The sequence below is a fragment of the Nannobrachium achirus genome (assembly GCF_963921795.1).
Source record: "Nannobrachium achirus genome assembly, chromosome: 1".
Classification (NCBI taxonomy): domain Eukaryota; kingdom Metazoa; phylum Chordata; class Actinopteri; order Myctophiformes; family Myctophidae; genus Nannobrachium; species Nannobrachium achirus.
The window spans coordinates 21,422,995-21,448,007 of NC_137810.1; the positions used below are offsets into that span (position 1 = coordinate 21,422,995).

A 25,013-nucleotide genomic window follows, 5' to 3' on the forward strand; every position below is an offset into this window, starting at 1 on the left:
AGGGTTTCTAACTTTGGGTTAGAAACTCTGGTGCAGGGTGAAGGCACCCATTCCCCTTTTTATTGTGCTGTGGTCAGAGGAAACTAACAGAGGAAATCTCCAGCCTGTGCTGTTTAAAGTTGTGTTCAAAGGAACACAACTATTTCAAATGGTGTTCTTACTTTCCAGTGATGAATGGGCATAATAATGGGTGTGATGTCAAGTTCACTGGACTGTTGCTGTTGTTTGTTTTGGCTATTTGCCTTTTACACAGCCTAAATTCATTTCAAAGCAGAGCTGATCATTTTCTTGCTTTTTTCCCCTGCTGTTTTTACTTAAGCTGAAGATTAAGGACAAATAGGATAGCTGCTAATATGTATCTTCAGTTCCTCATACTTCTTGATGCACCTCAAAATACAGACAGGCCATCACAGTACAGATGAAGAGTGCTGTAGAGTAGTGCTTTAGTGTTACCGCAGCTGGTATAGAGAAACCTGACGCCCTAATTATCAGCAGAGTACCATCTTGACATTTATGAACATGGACCTATATCAGAGTAATTGGCTTACCTCTGAGGTCTCACTACAAGCATACAGACAGATGGAGAGGAGCATGAAAACATAATGGGTCATCTGTCTTTCACATAAGCAGAAAGTTAAATGATCATCTGATCAAAATTATTTTAGGTTAAAGCCCATTCAATACAGCCTCTGCCGTCCGCTCTGCCTCCTCTTGTGTACTGAGGTGGAGCGGAGACCTGTTGTCGTGTAGACGTGTAATCTCAATCGTGCAGTCAGCACAGCAATTTATTCATGCTGTTCCATGGCCTATTGACCATATTCACCTGGCGGCCATGTTTGAAATTTGCATTGAAAACTGTACCTACACCGGGTGGCAACGGGTGGCATTTCATTGACCTAATGGCAAGATGGCCGCTGTGTGAATATGGTCAATTAAGACCTATTTTATTCAATTTTGAATACCATTGTTTTTCCCTTCAAGATCTTACTAAGATGATATTCTTCCCTTCTTGATCTAGTGGTTCTGGGGCAGCATTCAGATGGATGCACGGGCTGATCAGTCCATGTACCTCTATGAGAAGGTTGGTACACAAACCATACAATCTATTCTTTAAAATTGAAGGGGTGTGTTTGCCCAAATTATGCCCATATATGTTTTATATGACCTTTATTTATGCAGACTAAATCCCATTGAGATCTCAGGGAGCCCTGTTATGGGTAACACACTGGCATGCATCAGAGCCTATGTGGTATGCGCCTGGACCACAAGGCCAGCAGTAGGGCTGTCACGATATGACATTTTACATGACGATTAATTGTCACTCAAATAATTGTCGATTAACGATTTAATTGTGTCTTTGTCGTTGATAATTACATTTCTGTTTGGCTTTTAGGCTTTGAAGCTGCACATGGCAATCATGACACATAACCTAAATATACAACAAAATTACTGACATATTTGACAACGTTATACTTAAAAAATAACATTGATAGTGGCGACGCGTTGTGAGCTTGTAGATCTGCTATTTCCACTATTTTTTTTTTTTTTTTTAAAACATATGAATATTTTTCAACATGGAAACGATTATGATGATTATGAAAAATAATCACGATTATTTCAAAAAAATCACGATTAGACGATTATGTAGTAATTGTGACAGCCCTAGCCAGAAGGTGCCTCGATTGGACAGTAAACTTGTAATGTAGAGCACTGAAATTACACCAGGTGAACGTAATTGGCTTGATTAATTGGCCCAATAAAGTGGGGCTTTACTCACTTTAATTTGGATTTACAAAGCTTATTACTTGAAGTTTGAATGCTGGGTACTAGGTAATCAAGGCAAGCCTTTACTTAAAGGGGAACTGTCACCTAAAGGGGTTGAGGGGCAGATTACACTGACATGAGCTTCTCTGAAAACGGTCTGAAACAGTCTGAAGCTCATGTCACAGTGTACAGTAAGTAGTCATACAGTCAGGCTATACAGACAATTAATTTGATTGGCTTATAATTGCGCATCCCCTCAATGACATCATAAAAATATTAACTTGTTTTTAAGATGATTCTTAAAGTGACAGTAACCCTTTAGGTGACAGGCCCCCTATAACAACTTTTACATAGGGGGTTCTTTTTGCCTGTCCTCTTTTCTTTGTCTCTTAATGTATCTCACTATCTCTGTCTGCTGCATTCTTGTCCTCACTCAGTCTACCGACAGTCCGACGATGAAGAAAGCTGTGTCCCTCCTCTCCCTCAACACGCCCACAAGCAGCCGCAAGCGCCGGCGCCAGCGTGACGCACTGGCTCAGCTCACCAAGGAGAGTGAGATCTCTCCCTTCCCTGCGCCCAAGAGGCACTCGGCAGAACACCAACTGTCCATGTCCCTGCTGGACATCTCGAATACCCCTGACTCATGCAAGGGCCTGGCAGGTAAGGAAGGGAGGGGTGAGACCACCTGGTGCTCTGCAACACTGCACATGTCCGACATCCCTGACACATGACAGGAGACCCTTGCAGATAATATATAACCGATAGAGTTATAGGGCTTTCTTTGGGCTACCTTAGGGGGAAAGGAAGGGGCTGATGGGGGGGCAGCAGAGGAAGATGGACTACTTGACATGTTGAAGACATTCAGGAGCCTGATAAGCAAGGGATGGGATGGGAGATGGGGGAAGAGTGAGACTGTGCAAATGGAGAGAGGCTAGGTCTGGCGTATTACTCTAAACGTGAGCGCTCTGCTTCACGTGTGTTGACATGTGCAATACAATGAGAGAAACTAGGCATGGTCCTGTCAGGTGAGGAGGGAGGAGAAAGGTAACTTAGACACACTGTCATCTCCTACAGTCCTGAAATGTTTCAGGACCACATTGGGTAAAGGCAGGAACACCCTGCAAGATATTGAAGTGGTCGGGGACTCATCGAATCGAAATCGTCATATCGTTGTGGTTTTCACTACACGATTGATCGCCGAGCAGGGATCACACACTGCAGGACATTTCACAAGACTCATAGCCGTCTTTTTGTATTTGTCTTTTTGTCTGTATTTCTTGCCAATGTGAGGGAGTGTTGTTGTGGACTCGACATTTGCAGCATGACTCTCAGGGATTGGTTGAGGGATATTTGGTGTGTGCGCTCACTCAGTGCGTTGCAGGGAGTTTGTGTGAAACTGTGTTAAAACCAGAAAATAAAGTTGAAACGATACACTGAGGATTACATTTCTGCCAGATGTCAGTCGATCCTCCTTTTCTTTTGACCATGTGTTATTGTAACACAATAACACACAATAACACATGGACCCAAGGAAAGAATGATCGGCTGGTACTGTTCTCTCACTGGTTGAAACTGATGGTTCTCGCAATGATCGCAGTCCAGTCTGCGATGGAGCTGAATATAAAACCTGCCAGACATTCAGAAACGCTCTGGAAGCTCTCGCCGAGCCCTGGAATCGCGCAATTATCTTGATGCAGAGGCTTTCTCACACAGCGAGCAAAACCTCTGTGAACAAAGCCCGATCTTACGTCGGATCGGGTTTTGTCGGCAAGCGCCAAAAATGGTCGGCGACAGCATAATCAGAGCAAACACTTGCAGTGTGTTTGAGCCTTGAAGCGATGGTGTGGTCCAAGAGGGGTAAGGCGTGCAAATAAATATGGTGAAAACAGAAAGAAATGGATTGGCTGAGATGAAGAAAGACAATCATTAGTGTATGCAATAGACTAGTGTACACTTTATCTATCCCATGTAGACCTGAGATTCTAAAATTGCTTTCTAAATCCTAACAACACCTGTTTAAGGGAGAATATAGTCCCACAGAGAGAGAGTGAGGATGCAAGATGAGTCCTTTATCTTGTCAAGCTGACTCCTTGACACAGACATTTAAATGCATAAGTAGGAGGGCTGGGTGATCTGGGTGATAGATAACATATTATCGATATCGATATTGCAATAGGACCAAGTTCAACCAGATATCTCAATTGATATATTGTGATGATAGTATTGTGACCATAATACTAGATAGAGGGGTGCAGAAAGATGTTGTTCCCCCTGAGCAACACTGTACCTGTGGGCTGACTACTTCATGTCTTCAGCAAGGCAAAGGCGTGCAAGGTTCTGGCTGGTGAGGAAGGAGAGATTGATGGAATAAAAGACAGCCTTCCTCTTGCCATGTTTTAGAGGATGGGCGACTGAGCCAAGGGAACAGATGAGGCAGGAATGTATGTAAGGCAGAATGTGACACACAGAGTACCGTTAGTACTTTAGTGGCTACTGGCTATCGTGGGTGTGCAATGCACACCCAACATTGCCAGGCCTAGACGGCCTTATTAGAGACCTCACACTAGCCAACACTGACAACCAGATGACTGCATTAGCAGGAGAAGTGTGCCCTAATCAGCCTGTTCTGACAGGCAGCGCTGGGCACAAAGTCCCACTTCCCACGTTTTCTCAGTCCTGTAGGTGTTGCTGACTGGCAAGTAACTGTTAACAATGTTAACTTCAGAGACTGCTTGAATTAAAGCTAACCCTACATTACAAACCCTACATTACAATGCAGAATTCATCAAGGAAGTATTGTCTGTTAGCTGAGGTAGTAACATACACATCAAGCAAGTAGTGAGTGTAGTGGTTTTCAAACTTTTTGTCCAAATCTCAAGGCACAACTATGCATATATATTTTTAGCGATAATAGCCAATCTACAAGCTCACAATGCGCCACATGAGCACGAGTTGTGAGCTTGTAGGTCAGGTTGATGCCAGGTGAGGTATTTGCCTCTGTATTGGGAAATAGAGGCAAATGGAAAAATGGAGAGCAGTGTTGGATAATTAGCTGTATCTTCAAGTAACCAGATGGACTGTGGGAAAATGTCTGGAATGCACTGCGGAGGCGTGGGGTGATGCTCACCAAGTTGGTTGTGAATGACGGAAGGCATGTGAGAACTTTTCTGAGGACTGGTAAATATTGTGTTGAAAGGCTGTAACTGCATGATTTCTCCCGATCATTGCAGCTTAAATTAAAAGTATAATTGTTTTCATTTGATCATGTCAATCATTCTGACAGTTGGGGCACAAGTTACACTTCCTAGATGGTTAATGTCCCTCCTCCATATACTACTTAAACAGACCAGAGAGTGATAATGAAGTAATTCATTATTAACTTGAGTACAAACACAGTATGTCCAAATGCAATTTGGGACCATCTGGGATAGAAATGTGCCATCTTGGAAGCAATGTAGACGTGCTGTATTGCCCTCTGCAACGATGGACATAGGCAATGTGAGACAAATTAGTCTGCCAGACACAGTGGGAACGCATGAACAGGAGTTCAATTGTGTAATGTCAGCCTGACATTGGTTTGAATGAGAAAAGACAGACAGGTCTTGCCCCCACACACACACACTGTCCATTGCACTTTATTGCACCATCTCACAGGAGTACCTGGCATCTCAAAGCCCTGTGAGTGTGAAGATACTGATTTGACAGGCTCCTCATTAACGCTACAACTCTTAATTGTTTGCATTCAGTAGTTCAGTTAGGAAGAACATAATGTCATACAATGCTGTTTTACATGCTCCCGTGTCACCTGCTTCCCATTGCACGCTGTTGAATCAATGCAACATTGTCTTGACTGTATACATCTTCCCCTGTCGCCATCTGTCCTTCCAGAGAGTTCCAGGCCGTCTAAGAGTTCCACTCCAGCGCTGGCCAAGCAATCTGCCAGGTGGCAGGTCTCCAAGGAACTCTATCAGACTGAGAGCAACTACGTGGATATTCTGTCCACCATATTACAGGTGGGCCGTGAGTCTGTATCATGAGTGTGTGTGTGTGTGTGCGCGACCCGTGCGTGTGTTTGTATGCGTGTGAAGTTTGAACATTCTTACCACTGCCTCATAGGTAGGTCAGTTGGTTGCCCATGACAACAGAGTGTCAGGCTACGCTACTGTCATTAAGGGTGAGTGTGCGCGCGCGCACGCATGTGTCCTGTCTTATCAGCCGTTCCCAGTGGTGAGGCAGACAGCTGACCAGTGAGGGAGAAAATGGCCTGCCTGACCGTCTTCCTTCTAAAAGTTCTTCCTCCTCCACTTTTCCATGTCTTTCTCTCCTCCAGCCCCCTCCCCACCTGTCAACATCTGCCTCCTCCTTATGCCTTCTATATACTTTATATCTCTCTCTCCTCCAACATTCCATTCTGTCACTATCTTTGTGTTTTTTCTTTTCTCCTGCTCAGTGCCCTCTTGAGGATTCCCTTTTCTCACTACTTTCTCTTCAGTATTCACCGAGCAACTTTATTTAACCTTTGAATCCTAGCCTGGAATCAGACGTGATTCAGACTGTGAATCCATTTCCTCACCCCGATGAGTTGGTTGACCAATCAGAGCCCAGTCTTGGTCTGGTCTAACAATTGTGTCCAAAGCACTCATAGCCATGCAGTGATATAGTCTGGCTACGCGAGGGCTACCTGAATCCTATCTTCCATATCAGAGGTTGTGCTAGAATATTAAACTGCCGGAATGATTAGTTTACTGTAGGGTTGGAGGCGGTAACCGCCGTACCGCCGTACCGCGGTATACCGAGGTCTACCGCGGTGTCAGTGTGCTTACCGCGGTAAAAAGACAAAAAAAAAAGTCTATTTTTTATTGGAAAACAAGCGAGTTTTAAAACGGGGGAGAAGCGAGGACCGCATGCGCTCCATGCCGCTCTGCTCTGGGCCGTGTACCACACGTTGGAAGCCACATACGTCACTCAGTCACAGACCCTGCACACAGTGCACATGCAGGGCAGGAGAGTACGGAGCACAACTCTTATGACGGAGCAGCAAACTTTCTCTGTAATCCACTCGACACAAGGATGTTAATACATATCTTGTGTTGTGGCATATATTTTTTTATTCATACGGATTACTGGCGGAGCGCGGGCCGCGTGGACTAAAACCGAAAATTAAACTATTTTACTTTTTACACCGCGTCGCACGTTGTGCCCGTCCGGCGCGTCGGCGATTTTATAACCTTTTCTGTCAAGTCTTGTAACTAAAACCTGTATATAGCCGCACTCAATCACTGCGATTTGAGAGTTGAGACGTAACGTGAGTTTACAGAATCACTGTACACGATCTGACTACCCGTCCTCCTCTGGTTTGTTCACACAGCTGTTTGTGTCTGAAAAGCCCAAGTAGCTAGCCTACGTTACTATGGTAACCCGACAGTGCAGATCTAAAAGCTCAGAACGCGTCGCGGATGCGATGTGTTGTGAGCTTGTAGATCTGCTCCTTTGAAAGCCATACCCGCTGTGCTGTACGGAGAAGTATAACTCGGGCAGTCAGGCTGTGGAGCTATACTCTATGCTGTGGAGAGGCGACTTTTGGGAAGATGATTGCAATATTTTGGCTTATCGCCGAACCTTAATTAATAGATACGGGGGTGCGGTAATTACCGCAGTACCGACGGTAAATGGGAAGACGGTAATCGCGGTAACAAAATGTCCATACCGCCCCAGGCCTAGTTTACTGTATATCTGATAAAAAAATATCAGCCATATGCAGTTAATGCATGAATGACAAGCAGGTGCATAAATGTAGCTAATAACTGTTACATTATGTTTTGGAATTAAACCTTTTAACATGAAGGAGTAATAGGAAAATGTTTTATATACTAACTGCTTTATCTTGCACAAGTGGATTATTGGCGACAATACAATTCACACATTTTGTGTGTGGGTGCATGATTTCTAAACAAAATAATGCATCATTAGTTTAACACATTTTATTCACAATAAAGAGCGCTCAAACAGTACTGCACAAAAATTGGTACTTCAGAATAATACTTCATAATGTTGATTGGCTCAGCTGGGCGGCAATAAATCGAGATATATTCTACTCACAGATTATGGTGACATAAAAGCTACTTGGTCAGTGCTAAGTGCTGTCCATGCATCTGGTTATAGACCGCTTCAGGACTGTTGATTAAGAGATCTTGTTCAATCTCCTCATGGAGCTTTTCAATTCAAGTGGCAATGTTTTACGGGATAGGAACCGTGTATTCCATATATCCTTTGTGATTAGCGCTGTGGCTTCACCTACACGTGATCACAGACACTATAGTAAAGGACCAAGCTGCTGTTAATTCTCTTTAACGACCAGGATGTCGGGAGTGGTTTATATTTTCCGTCCTTTCTCATAAACAACGACCAAGTGAACATTTAATTGAAAATAGGTGAACATTTTGAGAAAATGGCAGATCTACAAACTCGCAGCCGGTTCCAATGTGACCAATCTGGGAACCCATTGGCATAATATATATATATATAATCTGTATTATATATATATATATCTCTGTCTTGAGAGATTTACAATGTGACACAGGAGATTTCAGTGAAGAGATTTGTGTGTAGAGGGGAAAAAAGAAGGGCAAGTCAAGAACCCAGGGGGACGCCGGTCAACAAAGTATAGGGTTTAAGTGGTTAACTACATTTTCATACCATAAATCCCAGTTTCCTTTCCCCAGCAGACCCATATAATGCTCTTTCTGTGGGTGCCTTGAACCAGCAGCCTCACCACACACACCACCATTAACATTCAGCTTAAAACTGTTCTATCTCAGATAGCTTCCATTTATCAAAGGAAAACACCACTAATGCCTTTTTCATAGTACCACATTTATTTAGGGTAAAAAAAAAGTCGATAAGCCTCTATTGCTGCTGCCTTTCTTTATTTTATACAGTATAGCTGCCATCTAATAAGGAAAACTTCAGCAAAGGCCTATGACATGTCATGTTGATTAAGTCAGGTTTTGTGGTGCAGTCATTTGCTGCTAAGGCCTAAAAACGGATGAGTCTGTTTCATAGCACTTCCTATTCTGTAATGTAGCAGCCCACCAAGGGAGAAAATGTTACAAAGTAAGTAACATTCAAATAGCGCAGTTGACAGTAAGTAAGCCTTGCCGAGCCATGAGGTCCATAGGGCTGGCGCTACTCCTGTTTCTGTAGCGTTGGAAATGACGCTAGTATGTCCCAGGGACTTGCCCTCAATTCAACCCTTGATGCTGAGTGCCAAGCAGGGAGGCACTGGATCCCATCTTTCAGAGACTTTGGTATGACCCGGCCAGGGATCAAAGCCCAACCTCCCAGTCTCAGGGTGGACACTCTGATTCTTGTGTATGCGTGCATGCACACCGAACGGGACAGAAAGCGAGACTCAGTTTGTCGTTTTGTTGTCACTGTGACTGTCAGTGTAAATGTTATTTTTGTCACTTTTGGACAGATATGGGGGCCCCTGTAATTTAATTTCTCAGTCTGCCCCTGCCTGTCATTAACTTATACTTTTATACTTATACTTTTCCTTATGTTTGTAACAAACATAATTGACACAAGAAATTAACAATCACTATCCATTTTTCTTTTTTCCCCAAGTTATTCAAAGTTCCATTGGAGAAAGAGGGCCAGGTGGGTGGGCCTATCCTGGCGCAAGAGGAAATCAAAACCATATTTGGCAGTATCCCAGACATCTTTGAGGTTCACTCTAAGATAAAGGTAAAGTGAACTTAAAAACTCATGAGGTTTTATTCGACACACACACACACACACACACACACACACACACACACACACACACACACACACACACACACACACACACACACACACACAAATATCTTGATAGATATTTATCTTAGGCTTACACAATGCAACAATTGAGGCATTTCAATGCCCACACAGGTGGCTGGCAATACAAGAAGGTAATGAGCAGTAATACCTTTTTATGTGTAGAAACATTTAAATAACCTTATAGGTGTGAGGTAAAACGTCATCATCAACATACATATTGGTGTAGAGTATGACCATAGATGAGCATATATAGAATTTGGAATTGCTTCTTCCCTGTGTTTCTGAGGAAGGATATACACTATACAGTATAACCATGTTGCAGCCAGAAATATACAGCTGGGTTTGACACTAAGGTCTCAATGGCACTTACCCGTTGGGCAAGTACAGGTCATGTTCTACTTGCCCAAAGGTCATGCCCACTTGCCCGAAAAGTAAATTGTCCATTATATAATTATACATAAGATTTTAATTACAGCCCAATTTAACACTTATTTCTTTACTTTCTGGGGCTGTGCAATAAAAAAAAAAAAAAATACTGTACCTCGATACTTACAAATCCAAATACCAAATAGCTACATAGCTGCTTATTTTAGCTTATTTTACATTCCACAGACCATAAGACACAGAGCGCTGGCCACGTTCAGGTGTTTAGACAGATATCTTGTGCTGTGTTTGTTGCTGTGACAGTTGCGCCACCTCTCAAATAAGCACTTACCCGGTCGAGCAACCTGAAAGCAAACTTCACCTGCCCGAAAGTTTGATTTACCTGCAGGGGGCAGGTGGGCAAGCCTTACTGTGAATGCCTGTACAGGCTGTTTTTTGGGGGGTGGGTAGCGAAAAAAAAATGTTTTGGAGTAGCACGAGCTGACAGGATTTTTGAAATTACCATGTTGCTTTCTACAAATGTGTATTGTGATCCAGAATGATAATGTGATGTTATTGTGTGAAGATGTATTCTTACAATACATGTTTTGTTAACGTCATCAGGCCGACCTGGAGGAGATGCTGACAGACTGGTCTGAGGAGAGGAGTGTGGGAGACATCATCCTGAAATATGTGAGTGAATTATTTCCAATCTCTAGTGTTGGAGGGGGGGGGGGGGGGGGTCTCCATCGTTGTTGGAATTCATTATTTAAAGAGTGCCACTAAGTTAAATAAAAAGAAGAAAATCTGTAGTGTGGTATAATATTGTGTTAATACTGTGGTTGGTTGTAGTTAGTCTCCCTGATCATAGAGACATTTAGATCATGTGGTGAAGTAGGACCACTACTGGTTGAAAAGAGGTGTTGCCTGATGGTCAAATTTCAATTTATCCTCATCTCAAATAGATGTTTTTGCTTACGCAGGCGATCTGGGTTCAAATTGAAAGTTAACAGTTAGTATTTGCAGCTTTAAAGGAACCAAATAGTGTATTTATTTTAATCAACATGAAAATTGGCATGCAAATATTAAAGAGTTAAATGTCGATTAATGGCCTTGAAATGGAGGCATTCAACAAGCTGGAGTGGAGAGTGGTGGTTAATTAAAGCTAATCAAATCAATACATTTTAGGTCAGATAATATACCGGTAACTCATTTTTGGACTCCTTTTGTTTTCAATCACTAAATTACAAATGTTTTCTTTTTCCCTTTTTTAGTGTTACTTTTTTAGTTTTTTATGCCACAAGTCACAACTGAGAGTGAATAGTGTCCTACATGGAAACATTTAATAGAATTTTGGCTATATTCAGCTAGAGACCCATCAAATGTTATGTCAACCGCTGTTTGATAGCAGATCCTGTAGGCTGATGGACAGGAAATGTATTGTGGGAGAGTAGCATTTTCTATTTTATTTCTGGAGCTAATTTGTGGTAAACATGTTTTTTGTTCATTCTTTGCTGTGGCCAAAACGTGCTCATCCATCTTCCTTACCCTCACTCATCTCTGTCCATGGTTGCAGGAGTACACAAAACTGTAACATACATATGCATTAGATGCAGCTCTCTACAACTCATAGTTCTTAGTTCATTGTGAAAAGAAGTGCAACAGGGGCCCGCTGGCCTACTGGTCCAGGCACATACCACTTAGGCAGGCATTGCCACATAGGCATTGATGCCTGACGGCGTTGCCGGTTCGATTCCCGATCCGGACGACCTTTGATGATGTCACTCCCCATCTCTCCCCCCATTTCCTGTCAGTCTACATTCCTATCAAATAAAGGCTTAAAAGCCCAAAAACAAATCTTAAAAAAAAAAAAAAAGAAAAAAAAAGTGCAACATATTTTTCAGCTTTAATCTAGCACTTGACAAATTTAATGAGGTGCAGGCCATGGCTATATGGTGAGGTCTGAGCATGTGTCCCAACAGTGCATGTACCATTTAAACCTTTTGTATTGTGTTTCTTTTGACCTGGTTCACCCAGCGGTCTGTACTTAGTCCACTCCTTTTTATCATACTACACCAGAACTCTTTGACCAAAATAGGCAATCTGCATGTAATGCGTTAAACATGTGCTGTTTTGGCAGAATGTTTGTCTGTTATGACATGGCAAGGATATTGATTCTAGAGTCTGAGAATATGTGATGTGACAATTTGCATCAAGGCTGAGAGTCGTATAGATAGACCATCTCTTGCATCCAGCTGCTTTTATAATCAGTCTCCCTACCAAAATAAGAGAGACCTCCAACTATCTGACCTTCAAATTCTGATGTGGCTTAAATCAAACTAAATGTGTAATCATGGTTAATTATCAAGTCCATTTGTCACTGGTGTCACTCATAATTTACTATCATTGTTCTGTTCCCTTTACTATTAGTATTGTGCAGTACCGAATTTTGTATGGATAGTCTTATCACCACCTTTTAACAGCCTGCTCAGGGACTACAGATGAAAATTTGCTTCTGGCTAACTCTGGCCCATTTACACTGACTTTAAAGTTGATGTGTTGATTAATATGCTTTGTCCCTGATAATATATTTTTAAATAAAATGTAATAAAAAATGAATAAATCATGAATGTTATGTTTCTAATTTTCATAAATTCCCTTGCACTTTTTTAAAAATCTTAAATGGTTGCTGTAGGCTAATTGACATTTATTTCTTTAATTAGTTTTGAAAAATAAATGTGTTGTTGGATGTAACCACTTCCCTCCCGTAACATGGGTACCATGAGGGATGGTTGTCCACAAAACACCCTCACAATGCCATACTCCGTGAGGTAAGATTTAGTGGTTTTCTGGGTGGTAATGGGTTAGGCTGAAGAGGACAGAGGACTGGGCACTGTTTTTTAGGAAGTATAAGATAACCTTTTCCTGTGTAGAGGACCATGTAAAAGAAACCCACTTTTCTCCTGACTTTTCTACCTCCTTTATCTCTCACTCCCCAGTCTAAAGACCTGGTGAGGTCCTATCCGGCTTTTGTTAACTTCTTTGATATGAGCAAGGAAACCATTGTCAGGTGTGAAAAACTGAAGCCACGCTTCCACGCGTTCCTGAAGGTAGGATCTGTGTGTGTGAGTGTGTGTGTGTGTGTAGACATGATCTGCATACAGATGTGTAGGCGCAACTGCATGTGTTACTTGACAAGCATGGTTAAAACATTTTTTAACTGAATGGTTCACCCCCTTATGCCACTTAAAAGTTAGTCCTGCCCCCGGTTCCTTTGGTTTCTGACAATGTGGCCCCCTGAACAATTTAGTTAATACCCCTACCATATGAAGTACCTACCGCCCCAACGTCTTTGCATTGGTTCTGTGAAGCAGTAATTTTTTGAATTTCTGAATTGTTTCCACCTACTTTTAGCCCATTCACTGAATTTAGATGTCAACAGACGTATCAGTAGATTGAGATCTTTGATTGTCTGGCTTCACAGACTATTGGGGTCCAAATCCAATAAACAAGCGTGATGTTCCGAACCATTCAGCTCAGCTGTATGATAGACTGAACACAGGTTAACTACCCGCCAACATGGTAGAGGAAGCTGACTGACGGGAAAATATATTTGGCTCGTAGCAATTTCATGCCTTGGTTATAATCCACCACCACAGTGTTTGTATCACGGTATTCTTTCTCTTCCTCTTTTTCTTCTAGATCAACCAGGGCAAGCCGGAGTGTGGCAGACAGTCCCTAGTGGAACTACTTATCAGACCTGTACAGAGATTGCCAAGCTTGGCCCTCTTGCTAAATGGTAAAACAGACGGTAACATGTTATTAGGTCGAACTCCCTTTGGTCCGACCACTCAACCCTAACCTCAGTAAAACGACGTCGCCATCCATATGTTTCTTTCAACCATACGCACCCTAACCCAAACCTTTTTGTTAAGCAGTTGAGTAGACAACTGAGCGCAAGACATTTCTTAAGAAAGTCTAGTGAGATGCATGACATGTTCTTAATACGCAAAATTGTTATTTACTGTATCTATAAATGCGAAATCTCTGTGCGTGTGTGAATCTGTCATTCATGTATATAGAGAACGCCCAACCGATAGACTTCAAACTCGACACGTGAAGTGATTCGGACCGGCAGTTATTCAGAACTGCCGATAACAGCAAAATAAATGGGCATATACTGGAGGGGATCTCCATATATGGGCATTAATATATGGATAGATAGAAGATGTATGAATCCCTTATCCTCTTATAACATAAGGGGTGTGCCACAGCACCAGTTGTTCTTAACTATACTCGCGCTCGTTCATCATCAGCCTACTCGAGAAAGGTACTTGGATAGTGTGAGTACTCGTCTGTCTGTCCGTTTCCCTTTTTATGCCCATATATGGAGATCTATATCTGTCTGCCTGTGTCCCATAAACGGATATCGCTGCACACAGAAATCGCCTGAGGGGGTTATGGGACTCAGAGTTCTCAGCAGGGTGGATATTTTTAATCAACCCGAACGGGCAAGTGAAGTGTAATGATAACTGTCATTAAAACATGTAATCTATATTCAAATATGCAAATATTGTAATTGAAATCCCATAATATACCACTGTAGAATTGAAGAAAACAAAAGATCCAATTATTTTGCAAAATAATGTCGGCATTCAAACGCTCTTGAGTGTGCATAGATTCTGTTCATACCCAATAATTAATCCCAAGTAAGAAAACACTGCTAAATGTCAGATTCTTCATAAGAATGGTTGTGAATAAGGCCTCATTTATCTGGTGCAAAACTCCATTGATCGTTTTGCATTTCCCCGCTGTCAGAGTTGTCTCCCATCTTGTATCTTCTATTTATATATGCAGTATATTTTGCCTTTTGATTATTCGGTCATCATCAGAAAATTGTTCATCTGTTCCATTTTATTGATACAATTTTATTCTCTACCCTTTTCACCACCTCTTTCTTTATCTCTCTTTTGCTCCTACACTCTTCATCTGCCCCCTCCCTCATCACAACATTAGACATCAAAAAGCACACGTCAGATGACAACCCAGACAAAATAACTTTGGAGAAAGCCATCAACGCCCTGAAAGAAGTCTTAACGTAAGTTGCCGTGACCTTATTTTTCATGTCTTGGCTGATGGTTGAGCCTTATTACTATATGCCCGTTTCTCAACTGTACTTGTCTGTGTCAGTGGCAGGCCAAGTACTCTCTAATTTCAAAAGTTTGCAATTCACCCTTTGTTGGCCTCCTGGTTGGTCCCTGACTGACCAACCAGCAGGCTCCATCTGCCTTGTCCCGCCCTGGTTCCGCCTTTTTTATGTTGAATTAGCTAAAACATAATTTCTGGAGGAATAAAAACATTTAAAAACATGCTGATTCACGATGCTGCCACTGAGCAGCTCCAATTGACTGAAACAAAGTTTGAAATTAGAATTGAGCACACAGAATAACAATATGAAGCAACTGAATTAACATGGCAGTGGATGGAATGTCCCACTGAATGTCCCACCAAGACACAGCAACCAATGGGTGTGGAGAGGGGCAGGACAATGGGCGGGACTTGACAAAGGGTGAATTGCATGTAGCCAAGTTCAGTCTAAATGCCTGTACAGTATGTACATTTGTTGCTTTGGGAGGTGACTTGAGTGAACCTGGGACAGCCAAATATCACAGAATGCATTTCCACCAACCAGCAGCTGAGGAGAAAACCCACTACTAATGATTAAAATATGAATGTTGTGTCACAGAAGAAAGTTTTAAGATTTCTTTTAGGCAAGCATTTATACTTCAAATCTTTTTTTATCAAGTTGATGAGTTTTTTTTTTCCACTTTTTTGTTACGTGTATTTCGATCATTTGAAATTGTATTGTTTGATTTCCTTATGTTTTTATTTCTGACTGCACTTAATATCTTATACTACTATGTTATATATATATATTCTTTTACAGATTTTTTGCCCCCTTTGAGTAAAGCACGTCATAATTTTCTATCATGTAAAACCTTCCTATTCGTTCACTCCCTCTTTTTCACTTTCATCCAAAAACGTATTATTTCCCCAGCCACATCAATGAGGACAGAAGGAAGACAGAAGGCCAGAAGCAGATCTTTGATGTGGTGTATGAAGTAGACGGCGTTCCTGTAAGTTATAACTTTATTGGATTGAGTATATTCCACATGGATACCTACACCTGCTAGTTTAATATTCTGCAAGTTCTATTGAGTATATTGAAGTCTATGTTCGAAGTCTAGAGCACAAAAATACCGCTCTAGACAGGATTTTGTCTTCATAATAAGGTGGATACTAGTGTGGACATAGACTAAGTCTGAAAATCCTTTGACTGAATGTTGACCTTGACTACAAGTAAACAATGATCCACTTTGTCATTAAACTGCTCTCTCCTGTCTTGAGCGCTGCTGTTTTTAGATGCTTTTAAGAGACCCTCGTAGGGTCTTCGGGTCACTTTGACCCGGTTTTCAATTTTCAACATCAAGAAAAAGTATGTTAAAATATGTTTTTATCCATGAAACTTCTTCTGCTTGGCTTATTTACTGTACTAAACATGTGATATGAAAATGGTACATGTCATGCATTTGCAACACCCCCCTGTATCAACATATAACACCCAGGGTCTTCGGGTCACTTTGACCCGGCCATTCAAAGTGTATGCTAAATGGCTAATATTTAGACCATTTCTTTCTGAAAAAACATTGGACATATGGATTTTTGAGTACATAATTTGCTCACCATTACAAATTACATTGATAACAATTCATTCAATATTATCTCCGCCAGGCCGGGATGGCCAAAGGTGAGGGATTATGTTTTCGTTGCTTCTGTCTGTGAACAGCTAATCTCAGTCTCCGCTGGACCAGTCAGCGTGAAACTTTACATGTACTCCCCCGGGAGGCCTAGGAAGATATTCAACCCCAAATCGTCCTGTTATAGCGCCACCATGAGGCAGAATTGAGCAAAACAAGTTTTGGGGGATATTTACAATACCGATTTTCTCTGGTCATTTGATCAATGTCATGGCCTACAGTATGTGTCACATTTTCTATTCAGATTGGCCACGATTCCAAAGATGCTTACGATTTTTGCGGGAGTGGCACATTTTGCTACCAAATGGGAACTTCATCCCTATGCCACTTTACAAATTCCAAGTTCCACAGCATTCCGACGTGATTTGTAGCATTTCTTTTTTATTTTATTTTATTTTGAGTAGCCAATTATGGTTTACCCTCTTTTTCTCCCCAATCCAGTCCTTATGCCAATTGATTCCTCCCCTATGTTGTCACTGCTGTTGTATCCTACCGAATCACCTGACAGTGAGGACCCCCCACCGAGTGGACGTAGGGCCTTCGCCCTTCGTCCTACTCCTCCCTCCCAAAACCAGCTGCCGCCCAGCCTGGCTGTAGGAATACATGTACAATTATCAACCTCTCCGCCCAGCTTCCCTTCCCTCGAACAACAATTGTGTTTGCATAGATGCCCCACGATTGATTCAAATCCACAACCTCTGTGGCAGTGACACTGTGCCATCAGAGCACCTGTAGCACTTTGTGCAAATCAGAATGGGACAAGAAATATTTGACATATAGTTCTTGATCAAATGACAATAGGGATAATATGTACCAATTGGTGTGAGATTTGGACAAAGTCTATATTGTAATACCAACAAGATATTTTGCAAAGATCAGTCTCATGGTGGTGCTATAAATGACAGATGGAAAAGATTTCTAGTGGAGTTTCTTTCTAGGCCTCCTGGGCGTATGTGTGCCAAGTTTGATGCTGAAGTCGTGCCTGAGATTAGCTGTTCACACAACAGCCTGATGGTGGCGCTATAAGAGGCAAATGTGAAGAATTAGCGGAGGAGGTTCTTCCTAGGTCTCCCGGGAGTGTATGTGTGTAGTTTCACACTAATTGGTCCAATTTGCCTGAGATTAGCTGTCCACAGACAGAGGAGTGAAAACATAATCCCTCACCTTTGGCCATCCCGGCCTGGCAGGGATAATAATAATAATAATAAAGCTTTATTTGTATAGCACCTTTCATGACATGAAATGCAGCTCAAAGTGCTTTACAGAGCAGAAAATGAAGCACAATTACTTAACAGAAAAAATAAAATACACATGAATACAATAAAGCAGAACAATAAAAACATAAAACATTGAAGAACAATTTCAGAACAGTGTGGACGTCAATAGCATCAAAGAGATAAAAAAAAAAAAAAAAAAAATCAGCTAAAAGCAAGAGTAAAGAAATAGGTCTTGAGCTGTGCTTTAAAGCGATCCACAGAGGCTGCCTGTCTTAGGTGTAGTGGGAGTTTATTCCAAACTGTCGGTCCGTAGAAGCAGAAAGCTGCTTCACCATATTTTTTATATTTCATTTTAGGCACATCGAGTAGGTCAGCACTAGAAGACCTGAGTGGGCGGTTTGGAACGTATCTATGCAGGCAGTCATAGAGGTACGAAGGTGCCAGACCATTTAGAGCTTTATAAACAAGTAAAAGAATTTTAAAATCAATCCTAAAAACAACCGGGAGCCAGTGTAGCGACGCTAAGACTGGAGTAATATGTTCTCTCATCTTAGCTTTAGTTAAAACTCTGGCTGCCGCATTTTGAACAAGTTGTAAACTGTCAATTGTTTTCTTTGGCAGACCAGAGAGAAGTGCGTTGCAGTAATCAAGCCGAGAGAAAACAAAAGCGTGGATCAGCGTTTTTGCATCGTCCAATGTTAGATAGGCTCTAATTCGTGCAATATTTCTAAGGTGAAAGAAGGCAATCTTGGTGACATGATTAATGTGTGTATTAAAATTTAATTCAGCGTCAATGATCACTCCCAGGTTCTTTACAGAAGTGTTACTTTCTTTAGACAGGTTACCAAGTCTACTTATTATTGATTCTCTCTGCGCAGTAGAACCAATTATGAGAACTTCTGTCTTGTCCTCTAGACTTCTGTCTTGTCCTCTAGGTCTAGAGCACAGGGGTCGTCCGGAGCTACCGAAAGGTACAGCTGGGTGTCATCAGCATAGAAATGGAAATTCACACCGTGAGCGGAAATAAGTTCTCCCAGCGGCAGTATATAGAGGGAGAATAATAAAGGACCAAGAATTGAGCCCTGTGGAATACCAGAGCAGATGTTGTGTTTGTTTGACTCAAAGTCAGCTAGATTAACAAAGTAGCTTCTGCCTGTTAGGTAGGAGTAAAACCAGGACAAAGCTGTGCCTGACAGCCCTACCCAGTGTTCAAGACGTTGTATTAGAATTGTATGGTCAATTGTGTCAAAAGCCGCCGTTTGATCCAGCAGTAGGAGAACGGATACATTTTTGTTATCAGCAGACACCCTAAGATCATTAATTACTTTTAATAATAATACAAAATATTTATTGAATTGTTAGTAAAGTAGTTAATAATGACAATCAAATTGTGTTTAATATGATTTTTGGGGATTTCTAAATACTTTAGAATGGTTTAATATGAGCCGGGTCAAAGTGACCCGAAGGCCCTGGGTGTGACTAAAACACGAGGATCCTACGAGGGTTAAGAGATGTGACTCTGTTACCTGACTAGCCATACCATATATACAATTATCCTTGCTCTAATATTCTTCTGACCAATTGCCCTCTTTACTACTCTTTTCCTCTTTCATTGGGTCTATCTTGCCGCTTCTATTTCGATGACCGTCTCCACTTCTTTCTGTTTGGCACTCTTCTGCAGGCCAACCTGCTGTCCTCTCATCGTAGTCTGGTCTGCCGGGTGGAGACCATTGCTCTGGGAGACCAGCTGTGTGACCGTGGAGAACAAGTTACACTCTTCCTGTTCAATGACTGCCTTGAGGTAACGCTCTGCACTGATACATATACGCTAAAATAACGTGTCTTATCCCCCTGTGACTGCCAGCCTCCCCTTAAACACCCCAATTTCAAGATCCCTTGTATCATAATCACCCATATTCCTCAGTACCAATAGAATTCTGCTACTCTTTACTGTAACACTTTGAGCTTCGTTCTCACATGCACTCCCTGATGTGTTTTGAGAGGGACTCATTCACAACGTAGTTACGCCCAAATATGGGGTGTGTTGTTGTCTAACCTCAATGTGTGTTTTTTTTTTTTTTTAATCCCACGATTTTTGTAACCCATTTTTTCACCCGGTGCCAATTGCCTAAGCTGTAATCCTGGGCTCTGCTCTCCCTCTGCCAACCTGGGTAGGGCCCCGAACTGAGCTCATGCTTCCTTCAGTGCATGAGGAGTGAGCAGGCCGCTTCTTGTCACCTGACAGGGGGAGCTTCCCCGGTTGGACGTAGCGCGTGGAAGGAACACGTTATTCCAACCAGTTCCATTCCCCTCCATCAGACGCCCCGGCTGGCCAGGGGGAGGCATTATAGTGACCAGGATTACTGCATGTTTTTGTGAGGGTATCTACCCTAGGAGACACAGGGAGAACATGCAAACTCCACACAGAAAGGCCCTTTTGCCAACCCCACCTAGGGTGTGGGCACTGATGATGCGGAGGAGATAACACGCCCCCAGCACCCACAGCATCCCCCGGCAGGAATCGAACCCAGGACCTTTTAGCTGTGAGGCGACAGCACTACTGACTGCGCCACCGTGCCCCCTTAACCTCAATGTGTTATGACATCAGCCAAACATATCAGTTTGCTTTTATGCCCAACTAATTTATTGAGCAAACTGATATGTATGACATCAGCCAAACATATCAGTTTGCTCAATAAATTAGTTGGGCATAAAAGGGACAAGGACTGACCGCTATAGAGGCGACAGCACTACTGACTGCGCCACCGTGCCCCCTTAACCTCAATGTGTTATGACATCAGCCAAACATATCAGTTTGCTTTTATGCCCAACTAATTTATTGAGCAAACTGATATGTATGACATCAGCCAAACATATCAGTTTGCTCAATAAATTAGTTGGGCATAAAAGGGACAAGGACTGACCGCTATAGAGATCCGGTTGTCCAGAGCCACAGATCCAACCGCTATGACAATAAATGGTGTGCATATATGGGACCAACCGACTTCAAACTCTGCTGGTAAGGACTAGGACTAGAGGGAGTGAGGTGCCCACTGTTGAGTAGCTCGCATATCCAGTTGTCAAGAACCTCCGATCCAAACAATATGCCTATATGGGCATTCAAATATATATGGGCATATACTGATGACATCAGGGATCTCCATATATGGGCATAAAAGGGACAATGACTTACACATTTACTCCATATTTGGACACAAAAGAAACGGACAGATGGGTACAATGGGTACTCTGACAAAGCAGCACCCAACTCTATGTAGTGCTACGTAGGTGTGAGAGCCACTTAGTGGCCTGAACTCTAGAAAGAAAGAGATGAAAGCCTTGCGGATTGGTTCCATATTCATTATTGGTGTGACCTCGATTCTGTGTTCCCTCACTAGAATAATTGTATTCTATTTAAGAACATTAAATTATGTTAAAACTCTATGATGTTACGTAGTCAGAAAGCTAAACTTCATTAGAACACTGCTTCTTCGCTTTTGCCACTCACTCATTGTGAATATATCAGCAACTTGAGATGCTTTAAAAGGGGGAAATCCAGCGGCAACAGCTTTGTTGGAGAGAGAGAAGGTGAATAATTTATGTGGACAATTTGTCGTTGCTGACACAGGTTGTGTGTTTGTGTATGTCTTAATTAGCAAAAGGCTAGCATTAGAACAGGATAAGCATTCAAGAAAGAGATGGGGTGGCCTGATTCAGGAGCATCAGTGTCTCTTCCTAATGAGCTCTGTATATGTGTGGCACATGGACAGAACAGACATTTACACATACACATACACTGTCACAACTGAGGTTCTAATGCTTTATGCGCTGCCTGATGGTGTCGTACACCGAAAATATCAGATCTTTAAAGTCATATCTGTGTGTGGCATGCATGGTGTATTGTAACCTTGTGTCATTTGAAAAACTATCATTGGGCTTTTTACCAAGTAACACCACACCACAGCCAACGAAAGTGACAACACTGTTTTAATTGTGCGTGAGCACAAACACATGGGTAATATTTCAATACTCATAAGGGAATTGGCCACCATTAAAGGGACGTTTCTTTTTCCTGCCTAAAGTTCTTTATATTTAGTTCAGTCAAGATTCTTCAGTTAACTCATTCTGTGCCAATGACGTCTCATGACGGTTTTTTTGCAAAGGCGTTCAGTGCCAATGACGTCTTTGACGTCTTTTGAATTTTTTGTATAAAAAAATTTTTTTTTTTCACTTTTTTTTTTTTTTTTTTTTAAAGATGTCAAAATGACCTGGGATCAGAGAGATGCTTTTCTCTGTTTGTGTGTTGGCTCCCTCGTTTAGCTGATTGAGAAAATGTGTGTTCATTCTAGTGGATGGACCCTTTTTTTCATTCAAACAGCTCTATCTCTGGAACCATTTGTCTGATTGACAAAATTCTTTTTGCCACTGAATCACAACAACTGTGTCTGTTTCTGTGGGGAAAAAAATTATAAAAAAAAAAACATTTTTTTTGATTGCGCAATAAAGAAAAACATACAAAACCGTGGCACAGCTACCTTGGAGCCATTTTGGCATTTGGCACAGAAAGAGTTAATGGATTTAGGTTTATTGCAACACAAGGTTCTACAGTCATATGCCGTGGAAAAGGCTGCTCTGAGGAGCATGAAAGGGATTTTGATGTAATATTATTATTATGATTATTTATTTAGGTAGAGGCCAAGAAAGGCCTTTTAGGGTTTATTGTGTCAATTGAGCAAATTGTCCCCCCAAATCAAACGTGCGTGCGTGCGTGCGTGCGTGCATGTGTGTGTGGTGCGCAGAGTCCTCAACAGAGAAGTGAAACATGGAGGCTTGCAGTAGCGGTACCTTGCAGATTAATACAAATAATAGGATATAACAATAATTTGCTCTGGGTCCGGCGTGGGTCGGAATGCGGTATGCCTATTGAGGACCCCTGCTATGCCCACATAATAAACCATACCACAAATTCAGAGAGAGCCTGCACACATCTTTGAATCAATAACAGCAGGAGCAGGTGGAGGGAATTTGCAGCGACTTACCACTTCAGTGACTTGAGTGATTAGCAGAGTGAGAGTGTCAGCTTGAAAATACGTTGACTTCTTTGAAGGTAAATGGTAAATGAGTCAGCGAGTACGATCAGCTGATAAACTGTCAAAGGGGGTCAACAGGGCTGATCCACGCACAACTTCAGTGCCCGGCCTGAATTAACATAATGTTTCATTTATATACTTTCTACATTTTGGATTCCTAAAAATCTCTCCTTCATAGTGAAGTCCTCAGTGTTGGTCTAACCCGGGGAGTGTTGTGTGTGCTTGAGACTTGCATGTCGCTCTACAATGCGGCGTTGTGAGCTTGTAGATCTGTTTCTTTTCACTAGTTTGGGTCCACGGCTTTCTCTTTTGGGTCTCGAGCTAAAAGTTTGGAAACCACTGCTATAGAGAGTCCTGCACTTTGACTTCACACATGAGCAGATACTGTAGGTTTGTTCTCCTACTTGCCGGATCCGCCATTTAAATAACAATATGCCAAGCACACCTGAAGGTAATGGGAGATGACACTCTTGATTGGTCTTCAATTCATGTTGCATATTCATGTGTCTAAAAAGCACCCATGGCTATAAGAGATTAAATATAAGCCTTATGTTGCACCCGGTAACATGTCCTTAGGTCGAACACCCTTTTGGTCCGAACATCAAACCTAACCTCAGTAAAACTATGCCTAAACCTAACCCTAACCTCAGTAACCGTAACTAGCTAACCTGCCAACGCTGGTCAGTAGCTAACCTGCCGACGGTGTTTGACCCAACAGGAGTTCGACCTACGGGGCAGTCCCCGTTGCACCCAGATAATGTTCCATTTTAGCAAAAGGATAGTTGGACACGATCTAATAGATGGTGTACGTACGTAGATTATTATTTGCACTTGTAATGTTTCTGAATTTGAGTCTATGTAGCTGAACCATGATGTCTGAATCCCATGTTTGTGATTCTGCCCAGATTGCCAGGAAACGTCACAAGGTGATGAATACTTTTAAGAGTCCAGTAGGGCAAGCACGACCCCCAGCCCACCTCAAACACATTACACTGATGCCTCTGTCTCAGATCCGGAAAGTACTGGACCTGCAGGACACAGAAGGTGAAAACACACACACAGGCACGCACGCACGCACGCGCACATGCAGACACACACACACACACACACACACACACACACACACACACACACACACGCACACCCCTACTCTATATATCCCCCGCTCAGACACAAACACTTAATCATCACTCCAAACCTACTCTAATTTTTCAGATACAAATTGTACAGGATATAGTTTGAGGACAGACACTCGATTCAATTCAAAGGAGCTTTATTGGCATGAGAAAACATAGGTTTACATTGCCAAAGCAAGTGTCACACTCACACACCCCTCATCCCATAGACGGTACAGTCATCTTCATAACTGCAGGAGGGCATGCATGTTTTGAAGTGATGACAGTGTGTGTCTGACACCGTTAGTTACCATAACTCCATGACTGTGTGTTTGCAGCACCTCCAGCTCTTTGACAGGGACAAACACTCACTGCCAGTGTTCACCCTGGGTGTTTGGAACACACACACACACACACACACACACAGAAAGGAACCCTCTTGCAAACACGATAATCTGACACAGCAAGCACAGACATAAGAGTGATGTTTATGTTTGGATGAATGGCTCAATGATTCTGTTTTTTTAACTATAATTTACTTACTCTGGCTGCTGGCTTCCCTCTGTTTCTCATCTCTGTTCCTCACTGTCCAACAAGTCTCTTTTCTTATTCTTTATTTTGGACTTTTCTCTTTCACTCTCATCACTGTTTTCATCTGTTTTTGTATCTCTTCTTCCTCAATCTCGTTCTTTGTGCCTCACCTGAGTCACCTCCTTCCTTCCCACCCTCTTCTCCTCACATTGTACATCTCTCTCTCTCTTTTCACATCTATTGCGGTGTCTGCACGGTAAAATGGAACCAAAATGTGCAATCTTGGGAGTTAAA

General features: G+C 42.1%; 1 protein-coding gene across 1 annotated transcript in view; it reads left to right on the forward strand.

Moving 5' to 3' along the window:
• The window catches only part of ect2 (epithelial cell transforming 2), a 51,557-nt gene that overhangs the window by 14,964 nt on the left and 11,580 nt on the right, over positions 1-25,013 (forward strand). The window contains exons 10-20 of the mRNA XM_080732625.1: positions 1,019-1,081; positions 2,202-2,424; positions 5,653-5,777; positions 9,391-9,510; positions 10,573-10,641; positions 12,948-13,058; positions 13,651-13,747; positions 14,965-15,046; positions 16,007-16,085; positions 19,665-19,784; positions 23,979-24,117. Of these exons, the coding sequence (XP_080588751.1) occupies positions 1,019-1,081; positions 2,202-2,424; positions 5,653-5,777; positions 9,391-9,510; positions 10,573-10,641; positions 12,948-13,058; positions 13,651-13,747; positions 14,965-15,046; positions 16,007-16,085; positions 19,665-19,784; positions 23,979-24,117 (1,228 nt within the window). The remainder of the gene's footprint in view (positions 1-1,018; positions 1,082-2,201; positions 2,425-5,652; positions 5,778-9,390; positions 9,511-10,572; positions 10,642-12,947; positions 13,059-13,650; positions 13,748-14,964; positions 15,047-16,006; positions 16,086-19,664; positions 19,785-23,978; positions 24,118-25,013) is intronic.